At 45.2% G+C, this 22,556-nt stretch overlaps 1 protein-coding gene across 1 annotated transcript; it reads left to right on the forward strand.

The window, feature by feature from the left end:
* The first annotated feature begins 2,848 nt into the window (after nucleotides 1-2,848).
* On the forward strand, nucleotides 2,849-22,482 carry LOC310645166 (adhesion G-protein coupled receptor G1-like). The gene is made up of 14 exons (XM_083370680.1): nucleotides 2,849-2,878; nucleotides 3,199-3,375; nucleotides 4,916-5,344; nucleotides 7,019-7,145; nucleotides 8,336-8,480; nucleotides 8,777-8,905; nucleotides 11,602-11,724; nucleotides 15,307-15,352; nucleotides 15,705-15,808; nucleotides 16,004-16,122; nucleotides 16,915-17,183; nucleotides 18,211-18,319; nucleotides 19,278-19,546; nucleotides 22,097-22,482. Exons 2-14 carry the CDS (start codon nucleotides 3,336-3,338, stop codon nucleotides 22,210-22,212), a joined length of 2,025 nt encoding a protein of 674 aa, XP_083226806.1. The 5' UTR covers nucleotides 2,849-2,878; nucleotides 3,199-3,335; the 3' UTR covers nucleotides 22,213-22,482.
* The last annotated feature ends 74 nt before the right edge of the window (nucleotides 22,483-22,556 follow it).

Raw genomic sequence — 22,556 nt, forward strand, 5'->3', positions numbered from 1 at the left:
TAAAATGTCTAGGAAGTTATAATTTTCCAGTGTGCCTTTGGTTAATTATGGATAATTGAATATATTACTCTGGGAAACTAAATCAGAATTCCTAGCAAAGCTAAATCTCAAGAACGTTAATATTTTTTAAACATTGCAATTGTTCTTTTTAACTCTGTGGTAAGATAAGCAGCCAGTAAAATTTGTAAATAAAGTAAATAACTCTGTTTTAAATCTTTTTTTTTACTTTGTTTTTAACAATTGACTTTACACGATTATACTGTTTTATTTGTAAACTGCCCAGAGTCATGTAAATGTGATGGGCAATATAGAAATTTGATAAATAAATGAACATAGTCAATATGTCATGAGGTGCTAAATCAAGCTATAAACAGCAACAGGTTGAGTCAAAATGGGAAACTTATTCTGCTTGAAATGTCTTCCAGTAAATCTCATTAATTCCTGACTGTTTATATCTTTTATCTTAACTGTTTTAAATCTGCCGTTGGATTCTGTTTTTTGTCTTGATTCTTAAGTTTCCAGTTATTCAGAAATATCCCCTTTGAATTTTCCTATGGTTTTCTTCTTTCTTCTTTTACTGTATGTCCAAAAGCTGTATTTAGGGAAACAGACCAGGCATTTCTGCTGAAAGAGAAACAGTTAGCAATTTGCTGTTCAGAAATAAATATCCAAACCTTGAGATGTGCAAACTGTTGCTTATCTGTTCTTTCTCCCACACATTCCTAGGGTTTCTTTCCCACAGAAAGCTGGGAATCTTTTAAGAAGAACGCAGGACTTGCCTCTTAGGATAGTTGCGCTGAGCTCTTCCAGGGACAAAAAACCCTCGTGGGCCCCAAGGCCTGGAGAAGTGGGAGGCTGATGGGGGGTGTAGTGCGAGAGGCTCACAGGGTGTCATAGTTGGGGAAGTACATAGGGTCCTGCCCAGCAGTGGGACCATTCAGACTGTAGGTCTTTCTTTCTTTCTTTCTTTCTTTCTTTCTTTCTTTCTTTCTTTCTTTCTTTCTTTCTTTCTTTCTTTCTTTCTTTCTCTTTCTTTTTTTCTTTCTTCTTTCTTTCTTTCTTTCTTTCTTTCTTTCTTTCTTTCTTTCTTTCTTCTTTCTTTCTTTCTTTCTTTCTTCCTTCCTTCCTTCCTTCCTTCCTTCCTTCCTTCCTTCCTTCCTTCCTTCCTTCCTCTCTCTCTCTCTTTTGCTCCCCTCCCTCCCTCCCTCCCTCCCTCCCTCCCTCCCTCCCTCCCTCCCTTCCTTCCTTCCTTCTGTTTATAAATAAGTCAAGGTAGTGAACATACCTAATACTACTTCCTCCTTCTATTTCCCCCCCCCAAAACAACCCTGTGAGGTGGCTTGGGCTGAGAGAGGGGGACTGGTTCAAGGCCACCCAGTTGGTTTTCATGCCTAAGGTGGGACTAGAACTCCCAGCCACCTGGTGATTGCCCCAAATCTCCCAGTTGGTTTTCATGTCTAAGGCGGAACTCCCAGTCTCCTGGTGATTGGCCCAAAGTTTCCCAGCCGTCTTTCATGCCTAAGGCAGGACTAGAATTCACAGTCTCCTGGTTTCTAGCCTTATGCTAGACTATTCCTGCTTCTCTGCCCAGCAAACAGAATTGTGGATCAGGATGAATGCACAATTTGCCCTACCAAGATATATGGGGGGGGGGGGAGAAATGGAGCGAAACTCCTCACTTCAGGGCTGGAAATTCCATTTTTTTGTTTGCTTCTTTTTTCTCACCCAAAACCAAATGAAAGCCACTTTGCCCATGACCTCTGTCTGGCTGCTGTCTTTCTCCTGGTTCATTTGAGATTTTAACTGTCTCCAAATTGAGCTGCTTCAGAAGGATTCTGTTGTGCTTAGTGGGAAACCTTCCCTGCCTAGCTGCGAAAGGAGAGAAAAATGAAGAACAATGACTGGAAACGATTCCTTTGTCTGTTTCTGCTTAGACGAGGCAACTTCATCTGGACCAGGGTGGTCATTCCTGTGCCTGACTGACTCAAGGCCCCCAAATGGGGAAATTGTCCTTTGGCGTTTGAGCTCTTGAAAAAAATAACCCCTGCGGTTTGCGTTAATCTCTTGCCACACATCAGATGCCGGGCACGGAAGATTACCTACCGCTTGCTTCCTTGCCTTAAAAAACAAACAAACATGTGGGAGGGTCTCCAGCTCATTCTGTTGCAAGAATTACGATGCAGGTTTGATGCAGGTGTATGTGCCGAGTCCTTGGCATTGATGGCTACCTCTTTTGGCCCACATTTAGATGGCGATGCCATTGAGAGAAGGAGAACGCTGGTGGGTAAGGCTGGGCTGGGCTGCTGGCTACAATTTAGTCTGTGCTGCGGCGAACAGCAGCTAAGCAGCCTTATTTGGAAGTGGTCTGGAACATATTATTTTGTTTTGAAATGAGCTTCAGATTTTAATCCAGAAAAAAAAGAGAAGATGTCAAGCGCGAAGACCAGGTCCACACATGAAGTTTCAATTAGGCTGATTTATTGCTAAAGCCCGGGAATCTTCTCCACTAACAGTGGACACCTGGTTCAATAAGGGCCAATGTCTTGGAGATGCTCAGTCATCCAGGTCCTACCTGTCCCAAAGGTGCTTTTTCAGGAGGCCACTGGACTTTCTTGCTTTTCCTTCAAAGATGTTTCACTTCTCATCCAAGAAGCTTCTTCATTGAAGAAAAACTGAAGAAGCTTCTTGGATGAGAGGCAAAATGTCTTCAGAGAGGGGGGGGGGAAAGTCCAGTTGCCTCGTGAAAAGGCACCTTTGGGATAAGGGCCACTTAAGGGGTGTTGGAGCTAGTTTGCTTGTGGCTATGTAAAGATTCTAGGCTAATTCCCCCTTTTCATTCCACCCCCAGGTTTTGCCAGATCTTCCCCCCACAGAAAAAGTAAGTCATGAATTGGAGTTTGTGAAATGTAACCTTACCTACTCAAGTTCTTGGCAAAAATAAAAGATCAATATACAGGTGGTTCTTGACTCATAACCGTTCTCCTAGTCGCAGTTCAAAATTACGAATGACCCCAAAAAAGAAACTTTTGACCCAGATTGGAAATGCCGATGATTCACCCCCTTGTGATCACGTGACACCACTTGGAGCACTCGACGACACAGCTGCTTTGATGACCATTTGCAGCATCCCGTGGATGACCCAGTTTAAAAAAAAAACATAATTGACAAGATCTTCCATTTTCCACAATTCTTTTGCAGAAACGCCGTGATGGGATTTTAATTCTAGGATTGCAGATGCTTCCAGAAGACCCACATTTTCCAGAAGAGTGTCTCTCAGAAAATCACAGTTGCCACGTATTAAGCCTCTGCTAGATCCCAAGACCAGATCTCTCAGGATGCTCTTCTATCTTCTTTCTGTCTTTTTCCAGCTCCAAGGTAACATAAACACTCTTAATTTTATTTTCTCCATTCATGGAGAATCGGAATCTCCTACCTTGTTTCTTCAATAGTGAATTTATCATGATAGACACTCTTCTTGCCAAACCTGCCCCGCCCCCCCAGTTCCCTTGGACTACAAGTCCCACCTTGTATGGTTAATGGCTTTGCTGGTGGTGGGTGAAGGAACTGAACTAATAGTGGGAAAATATCTGTAGGAGATGACCAGGCTGAGCCCGAGGGAGGGGTCAAACATGTCATCAGTCCTGAGTCTCTTTGTGCCCACAAGAGTTCAGCCCTCCTTGAATTCCATTGATTCTTAGCTACCACTAATTTGCTTTGACCATTAGTAGTTCAGATTCTTGTAGAGAACTTTAGTGTGCAATGAAAAGCTCCCTTTTTGCAACCCTGTAATCCCTTAGTTCAGGGCTGGAGTGACTGGATGGAGCTGAGCATTTACTGTCCGGATGCCTTTCCTGATGCCATTCCCAGCAGATATTTTTTCCTTGGTCATCTCCCACAGACATTTTCCCACTATTAGTTCAATTCCTTCACCCACCACCAGCAAAGCCATTAACCATACAAGGTGAGACTTGTACTCCAAGGGAACTGGTGGGGGGCAGGTTTGGCAAGAAAAGTGTATATCATGATAAATTCACCATTGAAGAAATGAGGTAGGAGATTACGATGCCTGAAGAGAGAAACATCTGCTACTTACCTAGGATTGAACTATCAACCTTCCAAACGGAAGGCAAGCATCTTCAACCACTAGGCCTTTAGCATACAATAAGCCTATATCAGGGGTCTTCAAACTGGGCCCTTTTATGACTTGTGGACTTCAACTCCCAGAATTCCTCAGCCAGGCACACGGAATTCTGGGAGTTGAAGTCCACAAGTCATAAAAGGGCCCAGTTTGAAGACCCCTGATATAGGCTTATTGTACCTGCCTGGCTGAGGAATTCTGGAAGTTAAAGTCCACAAGTCGTAAATGGGCCCAGTTTGAAGACCCCTGGCCTAATGGATGCCTTATACAGGGTACTCCTTGACTTACAACCTCAATGGGGACCAGAACTTCTGTTCCTAAGCAAGGCGTCATGCCCAATGTTACTACTACCTTTTTGGCCACAGTTGCTAAGCAAATCACTGCAGTTGTTAGGGGTCTCATACGGCTGTTAAATGAATCAACCTTCTCCTATTGACCTCATGTCTGGGAATGGCGATCACGTGACCCTGGGACATTGTAAATTCATGCCGGTGGCCAAGTCTCCAGATTTTGATCCTTTGACCATGCAGATGCTCAGATAGTTGTAAGTGCAATGACCAGGTGTAAATAACGTTTTTTCCAGTGCCATTGTAACTTTGAAGAAATGGTTGTAAGTCAAGGACTATCTGTGGAATTTTCCTGAGTATTTTTCCCGGCTTTTCTGGAACGAACGCTTCTCTGTTTTCGTAGCATTAACTGCAAACAACTTGCAGATCTTTGGGTAATTCCCTCCGATCCTAAATCTTTGCTTTTCTTTTTTGGGGGTGTGTGGTGTAGGTGTGCATGAGGTCAGCAGCTACAAGGAGGACTTCCGCTTCTGTGCTGACCGGAGGCAAACGGTCGAAGGCCACATCCGTTACGAAATCCAGCCAGATACCATCACTATTTCCAATGGGGCTGACGGACTTAATATAAGCGCCCCATTCCCACCGGGATCTCAGCAGTCCTGGGCCTTGCCTACACTTCTGGGTCCGTATCGCTTTTGCGTTTACTGGTTTCAGGATGACCGTGTGTTCAATCTCACCTATGGAATCAGCCATACTTACCAGCTGAGTAACCAAGCTAATTATCCGTTCTCCTCTCTAAACGCCATCTGCAAAGTGAGAGAAAATGGGCCCGATTCACTCAGTAACGTCTCCTACGCCTTCAACAACGGCTCTGTCAGCCGCTCCTTTCCGAGCGCGACGGGATGCCAGTTCGTCTTGGGTGAGTTGCATCAGAAGGGGATGGAAAGGGAAAGACAGCATGAATGTTTGCATTCCCGGTTGGATTGCGCTGCAGTCCTTGAGTTACAACAGTTCGCTTAGTGACCACTCACAGTTACAACGGCGCTGAAAAAAGTGACTTGGGACCCTTTTTCACACTTAACGACCGTTGCAGCCATCCCCCTGGTCACCTGATCAACATTTGGATCCTTGGCAACTGTCCTTTATTTGTGACCACGTCCCAGGGCCCTGTGATCCCCTTTTGCGACCTTCTGACAAACGAAGTCAATGGGGAAGCCGGATTCACTTAACAACCGTGTTACTAACTTAATCACTGCAGTGATTCACGTAACTAATTGGCAAGAAGAGTCGTAAAATGGGGCAAAGCTCACTTAACGACCGTCTCCCTTAGCAATGGCAATTTAGGGCTCAGTTGTGCTTGTAAGTCAAGGACCACCTGAGCTTGGCTATAGAAAAATATATAATTTTCACAGGTAAAAATAAGCCCATTTAATTTCTTGTGTTTAGTAGGTTGTGTGAATGCAGCTCCTGGAGCTTGCTTGCTTGCCCATCTCACAGTAGTCGCTCTGGGGGGCTCACAATATTAAAAAAAGAATAATAAATTGCTTAGCCTTTCCTACCTACAGAGAAACAGATTGGGACAAATTATCAAAATGGCATAAAATCTCGAACGTTTGCACCGTTTATTCTGCCCTAGTCATAGGTAAAGGTAAAGGTAAAGGTTCCCCCGCACATGTGTGCTAGTCGTTTCCGACTCTAGGGGCCGGTGCTCATCTCCGTTTCAAAGCCGAAGAGCCAGCGCTTGTCCGAGGACATCTCCGTGGTCATGTGGCCGGCATGACTAGACGCCAAAGGCGCACGGAACGCTGTTACCTTCCCACCGTAGTGGTCCCTATTTTTCTACTTGCATTTTTTACGTGCTTTCGAACTGCTAGGTTGGCAGAAGCTGGGACGAGTAACAGGCGCTCACTCTGTTACGCGGCACTCGGGATTCGACCCGCCAAACTGCCGACCTTCTGATCGACAAGCTCAGCGTCCTAACCCACTGAGCCACCGCGTCCCTTTTCCCTAGTCATAGTCAGGGTTAAATATTTTATCAGACACTGCAAAGTGCAACCCTGGGAATTAAAACCATTATTTAAAAAACACACACCAATGGCTACAATCATAAGACACTGATTTCTTTTTTTAATTTGCCAATGCCATTCCCTACCATTTCACAAAATGAACGTGGCATCGGAAAACTCGAATGCCACCTAGCAGGAACTCGCCACGGCCAACTCACTGCTGCCAGTTTGCAATGGCCAGCTCCCCATGGCCAGCTCAGCACAGCCCACATGCCACAGGACAGTGCGCCATGGGACAGGTTGCCGCCGGAGAAAAGTTGCATAACATTGAAGAAACGGTGAAATAAAGCCATTAGAGAAAGGATGCCAAAGGAGGGACAAAATGAAAACGTGAATGAAAAAAAAAATTATTTAAAAAAATTATTTTAAATAATAGAATAAATTTGTTGAATTGTTGTCCTGGGGCGAGTTGTCCTCCGGCAAATTGACCGTGGCGAGTTTTCCTATGGCCATTTGGCCCTGGAGGGTTTTCCCCAGGAACAGCCAACCAGTGAGGCCCTTTTATTTTACTCTGCTTTGCTCCATAGATTTTGGGAACAGAGACCAGAAGAAAACGTCGGTTCAAACCAGCAGCATGAAAGAAGAATTTGCGGAAGCAGAATTAAAACTGAAGAGCTTGGAAACCCATCCTAGCAGTGATACAGATCCATTTTTGTGAGTATTTGGCAGCCAATCTGCGTTCCTATTAATTCATATTAATAAAGGAGGCATTGTTTGTTGGCTGCGAAAAGGAGATGGAGATGGAGCAGGGTGGTGTGGCAGGTGCTCTTTGCACAAGTCTTGCACAAGTCCGGTTGTGCAAGTGATTAGAGATGCTCTTTGCATAAGTCTTGTATGTGCCTTAGGATCTGGAATCTTCCAACTTTTCAGATTAGCACCTACAGGTAGTCCTTGCCTTAGGACCACAATTGGGATCAGAATTTCTGTTGTAAAGTCATTGAGGTCACAAGTCAAGTCGGACCTGATCTTACTGCTAAGCTTGTAAGCCGCCCTGAGTCTTCGGAGAAGGGCGGGATATAAATGGAATTAAAATTAAAAAAAATAAAATAAAAAAAATAAAATAGTGGTTCGGCTGTATTTTTGCCAGAAATTTGCAAAACAAAAACAAAAAAGATTGCAAATTATAATCCTGGGACTGTGAGATGCTGCCACTGGTTGTAAATGTGAGCCAGTTCCCAAGTGCCCAAACTGTGATTGTGTGACTGGGGCTGGGGTTAGTGCAACAATTGTGTGAGTACAGATCATGAGTCCCTTTTTTCGAGGCTGCGGTAACTTTGAAAAGCTGTTCAGCGAATAGTCGTAAATTGAGGATGATGTGTACTTATCATTTGGAGGGTGTTCTAAATGCCATCTGGACACGGTGGATGTGTGTGTGGATGTGTAATGAGACAAAATGATTGCATTGGAGAAATGGTAAGTGCAACACAAAATGATTGTGTTGGAGAAATGGCAAGTGCAATCCTTGAGTCCAGTTCTTTGAGTCCACAGGTATCTGTTCAAAAAGAGCTCTCTTTTTTAAAAAAAATCCAGTAAAACTAATTTATGCCTTCAAATCTAGTTCCTTAAATTGTGTAAAGTGGATCTGGGAGGCAACATTCAGAAATGGATTGAGAGCAAATTCTTGCACAGTTTTGAGGACCAAACAAGCTGTGATTTACACATTGTGTTTAATTACTGCTTGCCTGAATCATGGATGGTTGAAGCAATGATAGCCAGATTCCCACAGAAGGCTAAGCTGTGGTTTATGGATTACAACAGCTGGATCCATCCTTCTCAGTTAGCCCAGATAAATAATGGCCCGGTGTAGTATTTCCAGCTACATCCATTTCTCCCATCCTCAACAGGTTCCTGCAGCAACTGGAGTCAAAGCTGAACGAACTGGAATTCCCAGGAGACCACAAGACTTTTGAGGGGAGAATAATGCACGCAAATATCCAGAAAGTCCCACTCCAGATTCCTGAAAACCTGCCCATTGGGGTTACCCTGAAGGTGAGTTGAGCCTCAAAATGCTGTCTGTCAAGTTCCACTTTGCTCCATCTTCTCTCTTCCTGTCGCCTGCTTTTTGTCATCAGCTGGCAAACAAAAGAGCATCTCTGCAAGAAAACCTGAAATGCATTTCCGTGGTTATTTGTCATTTGCCATCTGTGTCTCGTGAATAGCTGCCTTTTAAAAAACTCTCCTGCGTCTCTTAATAAAGACGTTGGGAGCCATTATGGATTCTCTGCTCTATGAATGAGGACCCCCACTTCTTGATTTGTAAAGATGCGCTCGTTTTCTGCCCGCAGGAGAACAAAGTCGTCCATAAGTTCCAAGTTAACCTGCCAAAAAAAGTGTTTGAGAAAACCAGAGGTGGCTTCAAGAGTGAGGAGACGAAGGTTGTGGTGTTGTCTGCCACAAGTGAGACCCTGTTCCAGGTAGTGATGGGAAGGACCGTTTTGGTGCCCTTGGCGCTGATTTGTTCGCATATTTAAAAAACAAAGAATTTCATTGGGACTCGGGACATGAATCTATTTTGTCTGCATTGCTGTGCCAAGAGCATCAGATGTTCAAAGCAAGTTCAGAGTAGATGTTCAAGGCTCCCCCCCCACCCCGCCTGCTTTAAAGTTGAAGGTTCCTTCAAGTCAGCCCCAACTTTTGTGCATCAAACAGAAGCAAACATCTGCGTAGAGACGATGCAAAGTGTTTCAGTCTAAAACCAGAGAAAACACGCATTTCCTCACTAGGTTTCGGAATCTCTCCACATATCTGAAAAGTTAGCTGTGCATGCTGGAATCTGCTTGCTTTGGGGTCGTGTGGTGTTCTTTTTTTCACGTCTCAGATATTCTATGAAACCAAGTGGCTTTTCCGCTTGCCTCAGCAAAGTTGGGCTCCTAGGAAAGCTCTTCTTGCAAAGCCAACAGCTGTGCAAGAGCCCCAGTTTGAGATGCGTTTGCTCAGGAAGGTAAAATCTTCTTCGGGTTTTGCTCAGTGCCTGAATGGGTTGGCAGTTTTCTTCGTAACAAGACAGAAACGGTTTGTTGCTGCAACGTCTACGGAGGTTCTCAGTCCTCCAGGTCATCGTTGTCCCAAAGGTGCTTTTTCAGGAGGCAACTGGACTTCCTTGTTTTCCTTCAAAGACGTTTCGCTTCTTGGATGAGAAGCTTCTTGGATGAGAAGCGAAACGTCTTCGAAGGAAAAACCAGAAAGTCCAGGTGCCTCCTGAAAAAGCACCTTTGGGATTTCTTTCGTAATGTTTTTGTTTTTTCCCGAGTTCCCAGTTTACCCTGGAATTCTGAGACTCCTTGGCTGTTTCCCATCCAAATTTGAAGCAGAGCTGACCCAGCTTAGCTTCCCAGGTCACAAGGGTCTAACCCCTTGGTGTGCATATACTATATGGTGGGCTATAAGGAATGGAGCTTAGTTATTCAAATACTGTACACATGGTCCTCGGTTTACAACCGTTGGTTTAATGACAATTAGAAGTGACAATGACACTGCAAAATGTGACATGTGACCAGTCCTTGTAATTAGGACCATCACGCTGTCCTTGCAGTCATCTGATTCAGCGTCTGGCATCTAGACAAGGTGGCTGGCACTCCAATCCAACCCAGCCCAGCCCAGCCCAGCCCAGTTCAATCCAATCCAGTCCAGTCTGGTCTAGTCCAGTCCAATCCAGTCCAGTCCAGTCATGCAATCCAGTCCAATCCAGTCCAGTCCAGTCGTCCAATCCAGTCCAATCCACTCCAGTCCAGTCCACTCCAGTCCAGTCCAATCCAATCCAGTCCAGTCCACTCCAGTCCAGTCCAGTCCAGTCCAGTCCAATCCAATCCAATCCAATCCAATCCAGTCCAGTCCAGTCCAGTCCAATCCAATCCAGTCCAGTCCAGTCCAGTCCAATCCACTCCAGTCCAGTCCAGTCCAGTCCAGTCCAATCCAATCCAATCCAATGCAGTCCAGTCCAGTCCAGTCCAGTCCAATCCAGTCCAGTCGAGTCCAGTCCAATCCAATGCAGTCCAGTCCAGTCCAGTTGTCCAATCCAGTCCAATCCAATGCAGTCCAATGCAATGCAATGCAATGCAATCCAATCCAATCCAAAATAAGCAAACCTATATACTGGCTGAGGAAATCTGGTAGTTGAAGTCCACCTTCAGTATCTTAAAAATGCCAAGGTTGAAAAGAAGTTCAGGTAGTCCTTGACTTACAACACTTTGCTTAGTGACCGTTCAAAGTTACAACAGCACTGAAAAAAGTGGCATGACCATTTTTCACACTTTCAACCATTGTAGCATCTCCAGGGTCAGGTGATTTACATTTGGATGCTTAACAACTGATTCACATTTATGACAGTTGCCGTGATCCCTTTTTGTGACCTTCTGACAAGCCAAGTCCATGGGGAAGCCAGATTCACTTAGCAACCATCTTAACAACGGCAGTGATTCACTCAACAACTTGCATCTAGAAAGGTTATAAAATGGGCCAAAATTCACTTAACAAATGTTTCACTTAGCAACATAAATTTTGGGCCCAATTGTGCTCATAAGTCGAGGACTACCTGTATTCTAATCTATTCTCCAACAACATTGTAGTAGCACTCATATAACGCATTTAATCTAGCTACAAAAGTGGCCGACTGCATTCTCTGATTTTTGCAAAATAAATTGAATTGGGCTTGGCATCCTAAGCCATAAAAAGAGCTGGCCGTGATTTTTTTTTTTGGCAATAATGTTTGCTTCTATTGTTTTCCCCATCATATGGGACAAACGCAAAAAAGAAAGAGACAGACCAAAACAAAAAGCAATAGCAACCGTTACTAGTGTAGTAAAGACAAAATCTCTGTGGATCAGAACCATATTGCAGATTAGAAGAGGCGAAGCTTCCCAGCCTGAGTGTCAAGCAAATTTCTGCCGAATAACAAAATTGTGGGCTTGAATATTGCCTGGGAAGAAAGTGTAGAACACCTAGTGCCCATCGATTGTGACAAAGTGCATGTGTGAAAATATGTCTTTGTGGAACATATTTGTGTCCCGAATTAATTCTGAGATGTGCAGTTGAAATCAACTGTACGTATGTATGTATCTATGTACCGGTATGTATCTATGTATGTTTAGTTTTCAAACTTCCTGTCTGGCAGGATAATGATTCCAACTCACTCCTTGGTGGAAATGTGATTGGCATCTCAGTGGGCAACATGCCTGTCCATGGGTTGCCCAAAGAAGAACGTGTCTCTATTACCTTTTGGCACCATCTCCTCCCGGTAGGTCTGAAATATCTTCTCCCTGGTGGGGCGTAAGAGAATCTCCATCAAGACTTTTTATGAGCTGCCTTGAGCTGAGCAACTCCTGAGAACCTAGTGGTAGGACAGACTAAGCCAAAGATCACTCCGTGAGACACTTACTTCTGTCAAGCAAGGTTTCTCCACTTCTTAATCTTTATACGGGGCTGGTAACCCAACACATTCACGAAGGAAGTGGATACAGATCTTCATGATACCCAGTGAATGTGTGAATGAGCCTTGCTCCTAAAATGATTTTTTTTTCCTAGTGGGACTTCAGTGGGAGTCACGGTTGTGAGAGGGATCTAGGTGACCTGGTAGACTTATGAGCCAGCTGTGTGCTACAGCTTCCAAGAAACCCAATTGCAGTCCTGGGCTTGGTGGGATTCAGCTGGTTCGCACCACTTCGGCAGAACCGGTAGCTAATTTTTTGTTGCCCAGGCCCAGAATGGACTTCCAGAAGTGGCATCTACACAGAGGACCGATTGTTCACGTATTTGAATCCCACCACTGCCTGGGCAGTGGGATAGCATCAAGATTACTGAACCAACAGTGCTGCTCTGTATTGCATTGGTAAGGCCACACTTGGAATAGTGCGTCCAGTTTTGGTCACCATCATACAAAAATAAAAAAGATGTTGAGACCACTAGGGAACAGGGATTATATTCACAGGCATTATGTTAACAGATATAGGTTCTACTCCCCTAACTCAGAAACCGCGCCTGAATATTGGCAGCTTGCTAACAATGCAAAAAAAAAAAAGCTCTCCAAATTAATCCAAGTTTCCCTAGTCCAGTCGTGTCCGATTCTAGGGGGTGGGGCTCATCGTTTCTTAGCTGAGGGAGCCAGAATTGTCCGAAGACACTTTTGTGGTCATTTGGCCGGCAAGACCGTACTCTGAGGCGCCCAGAACGCTGTTAACTTCCCACCGAAGTGGTACCTATTTATCTACTCACCTTTGCATGCTTTCGAACTGCTAGGTGGGCAGGAGCTGGAGCAAAGAACAGGAGCTCACACGATCACACGGCGCTCAGGTCTCAAACCTGGGCTTTCCAGCTGACCAGCTTTAACTGCTAGAGCCGTCGTGCTCCTAAAATAATGAAAGGCCAACCGAATCTGATGTGATATTTCAAAATTTTCTTTAAGAGAAACGACACCGCACTTGGGATAATAATGCAGTAAAGCATTGTTTCGTTAAAAAACAACAACAACAAAAGATGCTGAGACTCTGGAAATGGTCCAGAGAAAAGCAACGAAAAGGGGTCTGGAGGATAAATCATAGGGTGGATAGTTGAGAGAACTAGATATTTCTAGCCTTTGAAGAGAAGAATCCGGAGGGACGTGATAGCCATCTTCCAGTACATGAAGGGCTGTCCCAGAGAACAAGGGGTCAACCTATTCTACAAAGCATCTGAGGACAGGAAGTAATTGGTGGAAAGCTATTAAAGAGAGAGCCAATCTAGAAATTAAGGAGAAATTTCCTGCTTGCCTCCCACAGTTGTGGGTGCTGCGTTGCTACAGGTGTTTGGTTTTTTTTTTTTTAAAAAAGATTGGACAGCCATTTGTCTGGGATGATAATAGGGTCTCCTGTTTGAGCAAGGGGTTGGACTAGAAGACCTCCAAGGTCCCTTCCATGATTCTATGATTCAATACAAAATGTTCAGTTCAGAAACACAAAAGCAGAACTTTGTTTTCCTGCCTACGGGTGGAGTTGCTTGACTAATTAATCCCTGGCCTTCAGCCCCAAAATCATAGAAAGCACTTCTTACACAATGGTGTGCTGTAGAATTGCACCTGGAACTTTTTTTTTTAATTTTAATTCCATTTATATCCCGCCCTTCTCCAAAGACTCAGGGCGGCTTACAAGCTTAGCAGTAGTCTTCATTCTATGTATATGCCTGCTTATTAGGGCTTTCACACCCCCCCCAAGCGGCATTATTACAAAGTCAGCTTAATTGCCTCCAACAATCTGGGTCCTCATTTTACCTACCTGGGAAGGATGGAAGGCTGAGTCAACCTTGAGCCTGGTGGGACTCGAACCTGCGCTAATTGCAGGCAGCTGGTGTTACTTAAGGAGGCGTTAGCCCACTGCGCCACCAAGGCTCTTAGCGTATTTTCTCCACCAGTATATTCTAGTATTTTGTTTGCAACACAATGGAAATCGAAAGACGACTATTCTTTCGATTTGTTCAGCCTTTGGAAACTTGGTTCCTTTGTACACTTACAAGTGATTCAGCTCAAAAATAAAACAGCGCATCCCTCCTAGGGAAATAGCATGCAAATATGTGGTTATAAGCAGAAGATTTTTCTAATAAGCAACAATCAATCAGCAGCTAAGCTAGAAAAACGTGGGATGTTGCTCTGTAATCCGAAATAACCGATTTCTTTCTTTTCTGAAGATGCTTTGGTTTCTTTCAATTTTTTCTTCAACTGCTTTAATTTCTGAAGTTTAAACAAGACGATTTTGTTTTCAAAGCAGCAGCTGTCAATCAATCAGAATAGATCCGAAAAGGACTTGGAAGGTCTTCTAGCTAGTCCAGGGGTAGGCGACCTCGGCTCTTTTATGACTCATGGACTTCAACTCCCAGAATTCCTGAGTCAGCTGTGCTGGCTGGGAGTTGAAGTCCATGAGTCATAAAAGAGCCGAGGTTGCCTACCCCTGAGCTAGTCCAACTGCTCAGGCAGGAGACTTCATACCATTCCAGACAAGTGTTTGTCCAATCTCCTTAAAAACCTCCAGTGATGGATCACCCACAACTTCTGAAGGCAAGCTGTTCCACTAGTTCAGGGGTAGGCAACCTTGGCTCTTTCATGACTCGTGGACTTCAACTCCCAGAATTCCTGAGCCAGCATGGCTCAGCTTGGAAACCTCTCCCTTTCCCCTCTGCATGGCTGGCTCAGGAATTCTGGAAGTTGAAGTCCACGAGTCATGAAAGAGCCAAGGTTGCCTACCCCTGCACTAGTTAATTGTTCTCACTGTCGGGAAATTTCTCCTTAGTTCCAGGTTGCTTCTCTCCTTGATTTGTTTCCATCCATTGTTTCTTGTCCTGCCTTCAGGTGCTTTGGAAAATAAGTTGAGCCCCTCTTCTTTGTGGCAGCTCCTCAAATACTGGAATACCGTTATCATGTCACCCCTAGTCCTTTTTATCTCCCAAATCCTGCAACCATTTTTTGTATGTTTCAGTCTCCAGGCCTTTAATCAATTTAGTTGCTCTTCTCTTCCCTTTTTCCAAGTTCTCAACATCTTTTTTGCAATATGGTGACCAAAACTGGCTGCAGTATTCCAGGTGTGGCCTCACTAGGGTTTTATAAAGCAGTACTAATACTTCGTGTGATCTTGATTCTATGCCTCTCTTTATGCAACCCAGGATTGTATTAGCTTTTTTGGCTGCTGCCACACACGGCTGGCTTATATTTAAGTGATCATCCACTAGGACTCCAAGGTCCCTCCTGCGGTTACTGTTTTTGAGCCAGAAAAAAAGAGGTAAATAATCTCATTTCCCTGTGGATATTTTCCTTGTGCCGTGCGCGATGTTCACTATTTGAATTTTGGTTTTATTTCAGAGGAATTTGACTCCCATATGTGTCTTCTGGGACGTGAGCTCCACGGGTAAGTATCTAAAGGAGTTGGGGTGTAAAAGTGAAGTTTTGAAAGACAACTCTGGGTTTCTCCTCCAGTGATTTCTGCATTTGTCCACTTGTGGAAAATGCAGCTGTGGTTAACAAAGATTAGAAGCTAAATAATCCGATATCTGGAGAGCCAGTTTGGTGTAATAGTGGAGATTAAAAAAAAAACCCTGAGGATATTGTGAGTTCTAGTCCTGACCTGGGCATGAAGCCCAGGGGGGTGTTGGAGAGACACTGGCCAGGAGAGGGGGAGGAGTCAGGCGGGGAATTAGTCTGGAATCCCCACATGGACACAAGAAGGCGAATCGTTGCTGCAATGCTCTTTTCGATTTTAGCCAGCCACCCTGGCAAGTGGAACACATCAGGCTGTGAAGTGGTACAAGAGGAATCTCAGACCACCTGCCTTTGTGACCACCTCACCTTCTTTGCGGTGCTCATGGTGAGTATCTTGCAGAGCAGGTCGGGAAAAAAATGGGGGGGGGGCCTTCCAGATGTTGCAGAAGATCTGCAACAACTGACAACCCCAAGGAACTTGGCCACTGATCGAGTTGTAATGGGACACAGTCTGGTGGAGATCTGCGGTCTTGTCTCCCCTCTTGTGCTTCCTAAACCATTTCCTTTCTTTCTTCTGCAGGTATCCTCTCCAGATATAGACCACATCCACTATGAATACCTGACTATTGTGACTTACGTTGGCTGCGTCATTTCGGCTCTAGCTTCGTTCTTCACCATCTTCTTTTTCCTTTGTTCCAAGTAGGTTGTGTGGAGTGGGGCATTCGTCTACAGTATCAACGGGAGGGGGACACCACGGACAGAGGTCTGGGGGTGGGGGTGGGAGTCTGTGTGCATTTGAAGGAAATATCTTTTCTGAGATGGGCAGAGGTCAATGACCTGTGGCTGTCCAGTCCTTTGGACTTCAGTTTCCATGAGCCTCAACCAGAACGGCCAACAGCAGCGGACTGTGAGAACGGCCTGCAGAACATCTGGAGGGAGGGAGGCTGTCAGACCTGGTCCAAACTTGATCCTTTAAGGAAAGAACTACTCTCAACTCCGTTTGTAGTAAAAAGGTTTCTTTTACTAATGCAAAGCCAGAACTGAAATTTGAGCACAAAAATCCCGATCTTAGCTTCCCCAAGCTACCCCCCCTCCTTAACTCCCCATTATCCAGTCACAGTTAGAGAAGATGTTTTGGTAACGGTTCCTGTCGTGGTTGGTAGATGGATAGGTGCTGCGTTCCATTTCCAGGACGATGATCTTGAGATATCTGCAGATGGCACAACTATCCCTTTGGGTTTCCCATGTCTTGCTTGACGTCCCTTCCCTAATTTCCCCTTCCCCCAGCCCTCACCCCCAATAATATAATATAGCAGACCGGCAGCCAACTGAAGCATAGAGGTGAGCAAAGGATGGCAGCTCTGACAGAGGCAGGCTAGCACCAGGCCTCGGGGATCAAACCCTTCCCCACCACAGGTTGTGCGACTTTTCATGACTGCAGCTTGGAGCCTCAATCAAGGAGAGAAGTATGATGCTCGCTCTTCTTCACAGGAAAAAGCAGAGGGACCACATTGTCTATGTCCACATGAACCTCCTCTGGGCCATCTTTCTCCTCGACATGAGCTTCCTCATCGCGGTGCCCCTGGCTCCTACCGGAGGGGACACGGCTTGCAAAGCCGGTGGCATGTTCCTGCACTTTGCCTTGCTTGCGTGCTTGACCTGGATGGCCATTGAGGGCTACAGTCTCTACCGGCTGGTGATTGAAGTCTTCAACTCCTATGTCAAACACTTGCTCTTCAAACTTTGCCTGGTGGGCTGGGGTGAGTGGCGAAAGCTTGGGGGAGCGAATCTGGTCACCTGGGAGCGATTTTCTTTAGAAAAAGAAGCAGACATGAGAGGAAGGAGGTGGGGGCGACCACGAAAGATTGATGCAAAGCTTCAATGTAGACTACCGTAGCTTCTGCTGTGAATTCAGGAAGTGGCTTTAGACAAGCCCTGGTATGTAGGCGCAGAAGTGGAAGAAAGGACCATACCATCTCGGGCTTTATAAGGAGGGTACCGCATTTGATTGTAACCTATTAGACATTTTTCAATTTTCGTAGACTTTGTATTCTTAAGAAAATTCCATGCTTTTTAAAAAAAAATCTCTTCCATTACTGTCAGGATGAATCGCTCAGTTTTTATGAACGAGCTTGATTAAATGGCATCATTTAATCCGTGTTTTTAACAAAAAGCCTCTTTAATCAATTTTGCTCCTCAGAAAAGCTGCTAATTTTTTTTTTTTGCTAGACTAACACGGCTCTCCAACTCCTGTGTCCTTCATGATTCTCAGATTATCCTGCAAATTTCACTTGGCTCTAGTTTTTAGATTCTCCGAGTCCTTTTTAATCAGATGTTGCTTTATTCGGTGTTTCACTTTGGAGGGAGGTCTAGGAGGGAAGTAGATACTGGACAGTATGGAAATAGTTTAAATCAATGAAAAACTGAAAATTTTCCGAGTGAGCAATATGGGCAGAGAGTATGGAATAATAATAATAATAATAATAATAATAATAATAATAATAATAATAATAATAATAATAATAATAATACCGTAATAATAATAATAATAATAATAATAATAATAATAATAATAATAATAATAATAATAATAATAATAATAATAATAATAATAATTTTATTTGTATACCACCCTTCTCCCGAAGGACCCAGGGCGGTGAACAGGGCAAACATATAAAAATACAAAAGTTAAGAAAGAATTAAACGAGATGCCCAAGTTATAACAATAGGTTAAAATACATTTAAAACAACAATAAAATCACTGATGGGGACTGTTCTCCTCTGCAGGTCTTCCCATCTTCATTGTGTGTCTAATTTTTGTGATCGATCAGTCCCACTACGGACCATGCTCTTTTAAGGTCTACGAGGCTGCTGACAAATACACCAATTCAACCATGTAAGTTCTTGGAGCTTAGAAAGGGGCGCCCCCTACTGTCCATTCAGAGAGGTGCATTTCTCCTTAACAGCTGTAAGAAGCTGAGATACAGTGCAGGTAGCCCTTGATTTCTGGCTGCCGTTGGAACTAGAACTCCCATTGTTAAGCTAGGCACTGGTTAATTGAGTCATGCCTGGTTTTATGACCTTTTTTTTTGCCCTGCTGTTAAGCGAATCACTGCAGTTAAGTGAATCGCATATAGGTAGTCCTTGACTTAACAACCATAATTGAGCCTAAAATGTTTGTTGCCGAGACATTTGCTAAGTGAGTTTTGCCCCATTTTACGACTTTCCTTGACCCAGTTGTTAAGCAAATCACTGCAGTTGTTAAGTGAGTAACATGGTTGTTAAGTGAATCTGGCTTCCCCATTGAGTTTGTTCGCTGGAGGGTTGCAAAAGGTGAGCGGATGAGTGTCTTGGAAATTCCTGGTTTTGGGGACGGTGTCATCTTAAACAAAATTTCCCAGCCTATTTGAAGGCTTATATTCCGGTTTTCATGCGCCTTCTAGCTAGTGCCTAGACCCGTGGTGGCGAACCTATGGCACGCGTGGCACAGGTGGCACGCAGAGCCCTCTCTGTGGGCACGCGTGGCATCGCCCCAGTCCTAGGCCTTCAGCTGGGTTTTATAAAACCTTTTCGCTTTAGGCCTCCACCACCATGTGCAAAAAAAATAAATGGTTCCATCAATCAATTTCAACTTCTTGTGGGAAAAACAAAGATCTCGCAAAGTTGGAATTGATTGATTGAACTTTTTAGTCCCACCCAGTGTACCGTTACCACCGCAGCCACGCCCACCCAATGGGCCACGCCCACCCAGCACATAAGTGGGACTTGGGTTGCAGTTTGGGCACTCGGTCTCTAAAAGGTTCGCCATCGCTGGCCTAGACTTATTTTTCTGTTTTTTTTCCCTTCTTCTCCAGCTGTTGGATTACCAAACAGGAGATCCACAACTTCCTGAATTTGGGCTATTTAAGCCTGGTGCTCTTCTTCAACAGCATAATGCTGGCCACCATGGTGTATGAGATTCTCCGGCTGAGACACCGCGAGCATCAATGGGAATATGCAGTGATGCTCCTGGGCCTGAGCTGTGTCCTGGGCATCCCGTGGGGGCTGGTCTTCTTTGCGTTTGCTTCTGGGACCTTCAAGTTGGTGGCCGTCTACCTTTTCACCATTATCAACTCTCTCCAAGGTCAGTGAGTATTCCTGCTCATCTTACTCTTGGGAATCTGCCAGTTTTTGCCCCCTGGGTTTTCACACAGCAGAAGAGACTTGCCTTTTGGTTATGACTTCATCCTTTCGATTCAATTTGAGCTTGTCAAAGTGACGGAGATCCGAAGAGGGTGGGATGATCAAGGGGTTGGTGGTCTAACTTCTCACCATCATCCATTCTCTCCAACGTCAGTAATTACTTTAGTCTTGAGATCTGGCACTTGTACCAGTTTTTGTCCCCTGGATTTTTACACAACGCAATAGGACAGGGGTAGGAAAACCTCGGCTCTTTGATGACTCGTGGACTCCACCTCCCAGAATTCCTGAGTCAGCTGACTCAGGAATTCTGGGAGTTGGAGTCCACGAGTCATCAAAGAGCCGAGGTTGCCTACCCCTGCAATAGGGGGTTGCATTCCGACTAGGGCTCTACCTTTTCAATTTCACCTGAGCTTCAGCTGGTGAAAGCGAAGCAGACCCTAAGACGACGGGAGGTTCAGGGTTTTGGTGGTCTGACTTTTCACTATCATCAAGGTCTTTTCAAGCTGTTCCACTGGTTAATTGTACTCACTGTTAGGAAGCTTCTCCTTAATTCCAGGTTGCTTCTCTCTTTGGTCAGTTTCCAGCCATTGTTTCTTGTCCTGCCCTCTGGTGTTATGGAGAATAATTTGACCCCCTCTTCTTTGTGGCAGCCCCTCAAATACCGGAACGCTGCTATCACGTCTCCCCTGTTTCTTCTTTTCTTTAGACTAGACAAACCCAAGTCCCGCAGCCGTTCTTCATATGTTTTAGTCTCCAGGCTTCCTTGATTGCTTCAGGAGAAACAACAAAGATAAAAGACGAGAGGAGGGGGTGTCAGAAACAGGACAGGAGTCTCTGCTCACTTTTTGCTCAAGGTCCATCTGTTCATGCATTGGTCCTGCCCATCCTGAAACCCTAAAGCGATTAGCTAGAGCAGACATGTCAAACACAAGGCCCGGGGGCCGGATCCGGCCCACGAAGTGGTTTCATGTGGCCCACGAAACCATCCTGGAAAGAGTGAGGGAACGGCCCCCACTGCCTTGGCCCTGGCCCAGAGACCCTCCTCCTGCCAGAGACCCTCAGATCTGTCCCACTCCTGCCCAGGCCCCCATAGGCACCCTTGATGCGAACGATGTAGAACTGGCCACGCCCACCCGGTAGGCCATACGCACTCTAGCCACGCCCACCCAGTAGGCTACGCCCACCCTGGCCATACCCACCCGGCCCCCTGAAGGCAACCGCAATGCTCATGCGGCCCTCAATGAAATTGAGTTTGACACCCCTGAGTTAGAGGAAACGGAATCCTTGGTTAACCCAGGATAAGCAGTGTTTCAGCGAAGTTCGAAAGACAGATTTTTCTTCGCTCTGTGGGCTGAAGCTGTCAGGAAGGCAGCTGTTTACATTCCAGTCCTGCCACACCATTGGCCCTGAAAAGCAGAGAGATCTGATGGTGATAAGAACCTCAACGCTGCTGCATGTCAACCTTTCAAGGTAGACCAGACTGAGAAACCAAAGTTCAGAAACCTATACAAAAAAAAACAACCCCTGCCGAGACCCTAGAAAGAGTGCAGGGAAGACCAACAAGGATGCTTATCAGACTAGAGGTTAAAACCTATGAAGGACAGTTGCAGGAACTGGGCCTGCCTAGTCTACTGAAGAGAAGGGCTAGGGGTGACTTGATAGCTGTCTTCCAATAGTCTTCCACAAAGAAGAGTGGTGTGTGTGTGTATGTGTGTGTGTGTGTGTGTGTGAACTTATTTTTCAAAGCACCTGAAGGCAAGATGAGGAACAATGGATGGGAACTTATGAAGGAGAGAAGCAACTTAGGACTAAGGAGAAATTTCCTGACAGTGAGAACAATGAATCAGTGGAACAGCCGGCCTCCAGAAGTTGTGGGTGCTCCATCACTGGAGGTTTTCAAGAAAAGATTGGACAGCCGTTTATCCAGAATGATATAAGGTCACCTGCTTGAGAGGGATGCGGTGGCTCAGTGGGTTAGGACACTGAGCTTGTCGATCAGAAGGTCGGCAGTTTGGCGGGTCGAATCCCGAGTGCTGTGTAGCAGAGTGAGTGCCTGTTACTCATCCCAGCTTCTGCCAACCTAGCAGTTCGAAACCTTTGGCGTCTAGTCGTGCCGGCCACATGACCACGGAGACGTCCTCGGACAAGCGCTGGCTCTTCGGCTTTGAAACGGAGATGAGCACCGGCCCCTAGAGTCAGAAACGACTAGCGCACATGTGCGGGGGAACCTTTATGTTTACCTTTTACACCTGCTTGAGCAGGGGGGGTGGACTGGAAGACCTCTAAGCTCCCTTCCAACTCTATTATTTTTTTTCTATTCTTTGACTTGGATTTCTTTTATCTATCTGTTGCTATGGCTGCAGCTCTTCCTCCTGTTCCTCAAGGTTATTCCTACGGTACCACATTACACGGCAGTTCCCTCCACGCATCCGAATTCCTCGCTGCCTTCCAGGGGCTTCTCAACATCTCTGATCTTCTTCTCTTTCTCCAGGCTTCTTCATCTTCCTTTGGTACTTGGCCAAAGTGCTGCAGTCTCGCAGGTCGAATGCCATGCAGTGCACAACTTCCAACAGCCTGAAGCTCCAGTCCAGCAGCTCCAGCATCTGACCTCGTCCCGGCCAGGAGGACTTTGGGTGGGAAACGCTGGTGGGAGGATCTCCCTGGAAACTCAGACAAGCAATTCTTGGGTGGACCTGGGTGACTTCATCCCTCTGGGCAGCTCAAAGACGATACTGACCTGTTTCCCTCCAATATTTGTATGGCTCTTTTTTCCAATGTAAATATTTTTTTAAAAGAAAAATTCCTATGGTGTAAAAAGTTTATGAGAGTACATTGAAATTTAAGCTATGTATATTAAAGGCAAATTTTATTAGTGCAGATGTCTTCTTGATCACAGTCTGGATAAATATAGCTCAAGGTGCCAGTTGTTAGTGTTCTGTTCCAGGCTGGTT

The sequence above is a fragment of the Vipera ursinii genome (genome assembly GCF_947247035.1).
Source record: "Vipera ursinii genome assembly, chromosome: 10".
In the NCBI taxonomy this organism is placed as follows: domain Eukaryota; kingdom Metazoa; phylum Chordata; class Lepidosauria; order Squamata; family Viperidae; genus Vipera; species Vipera ursinii.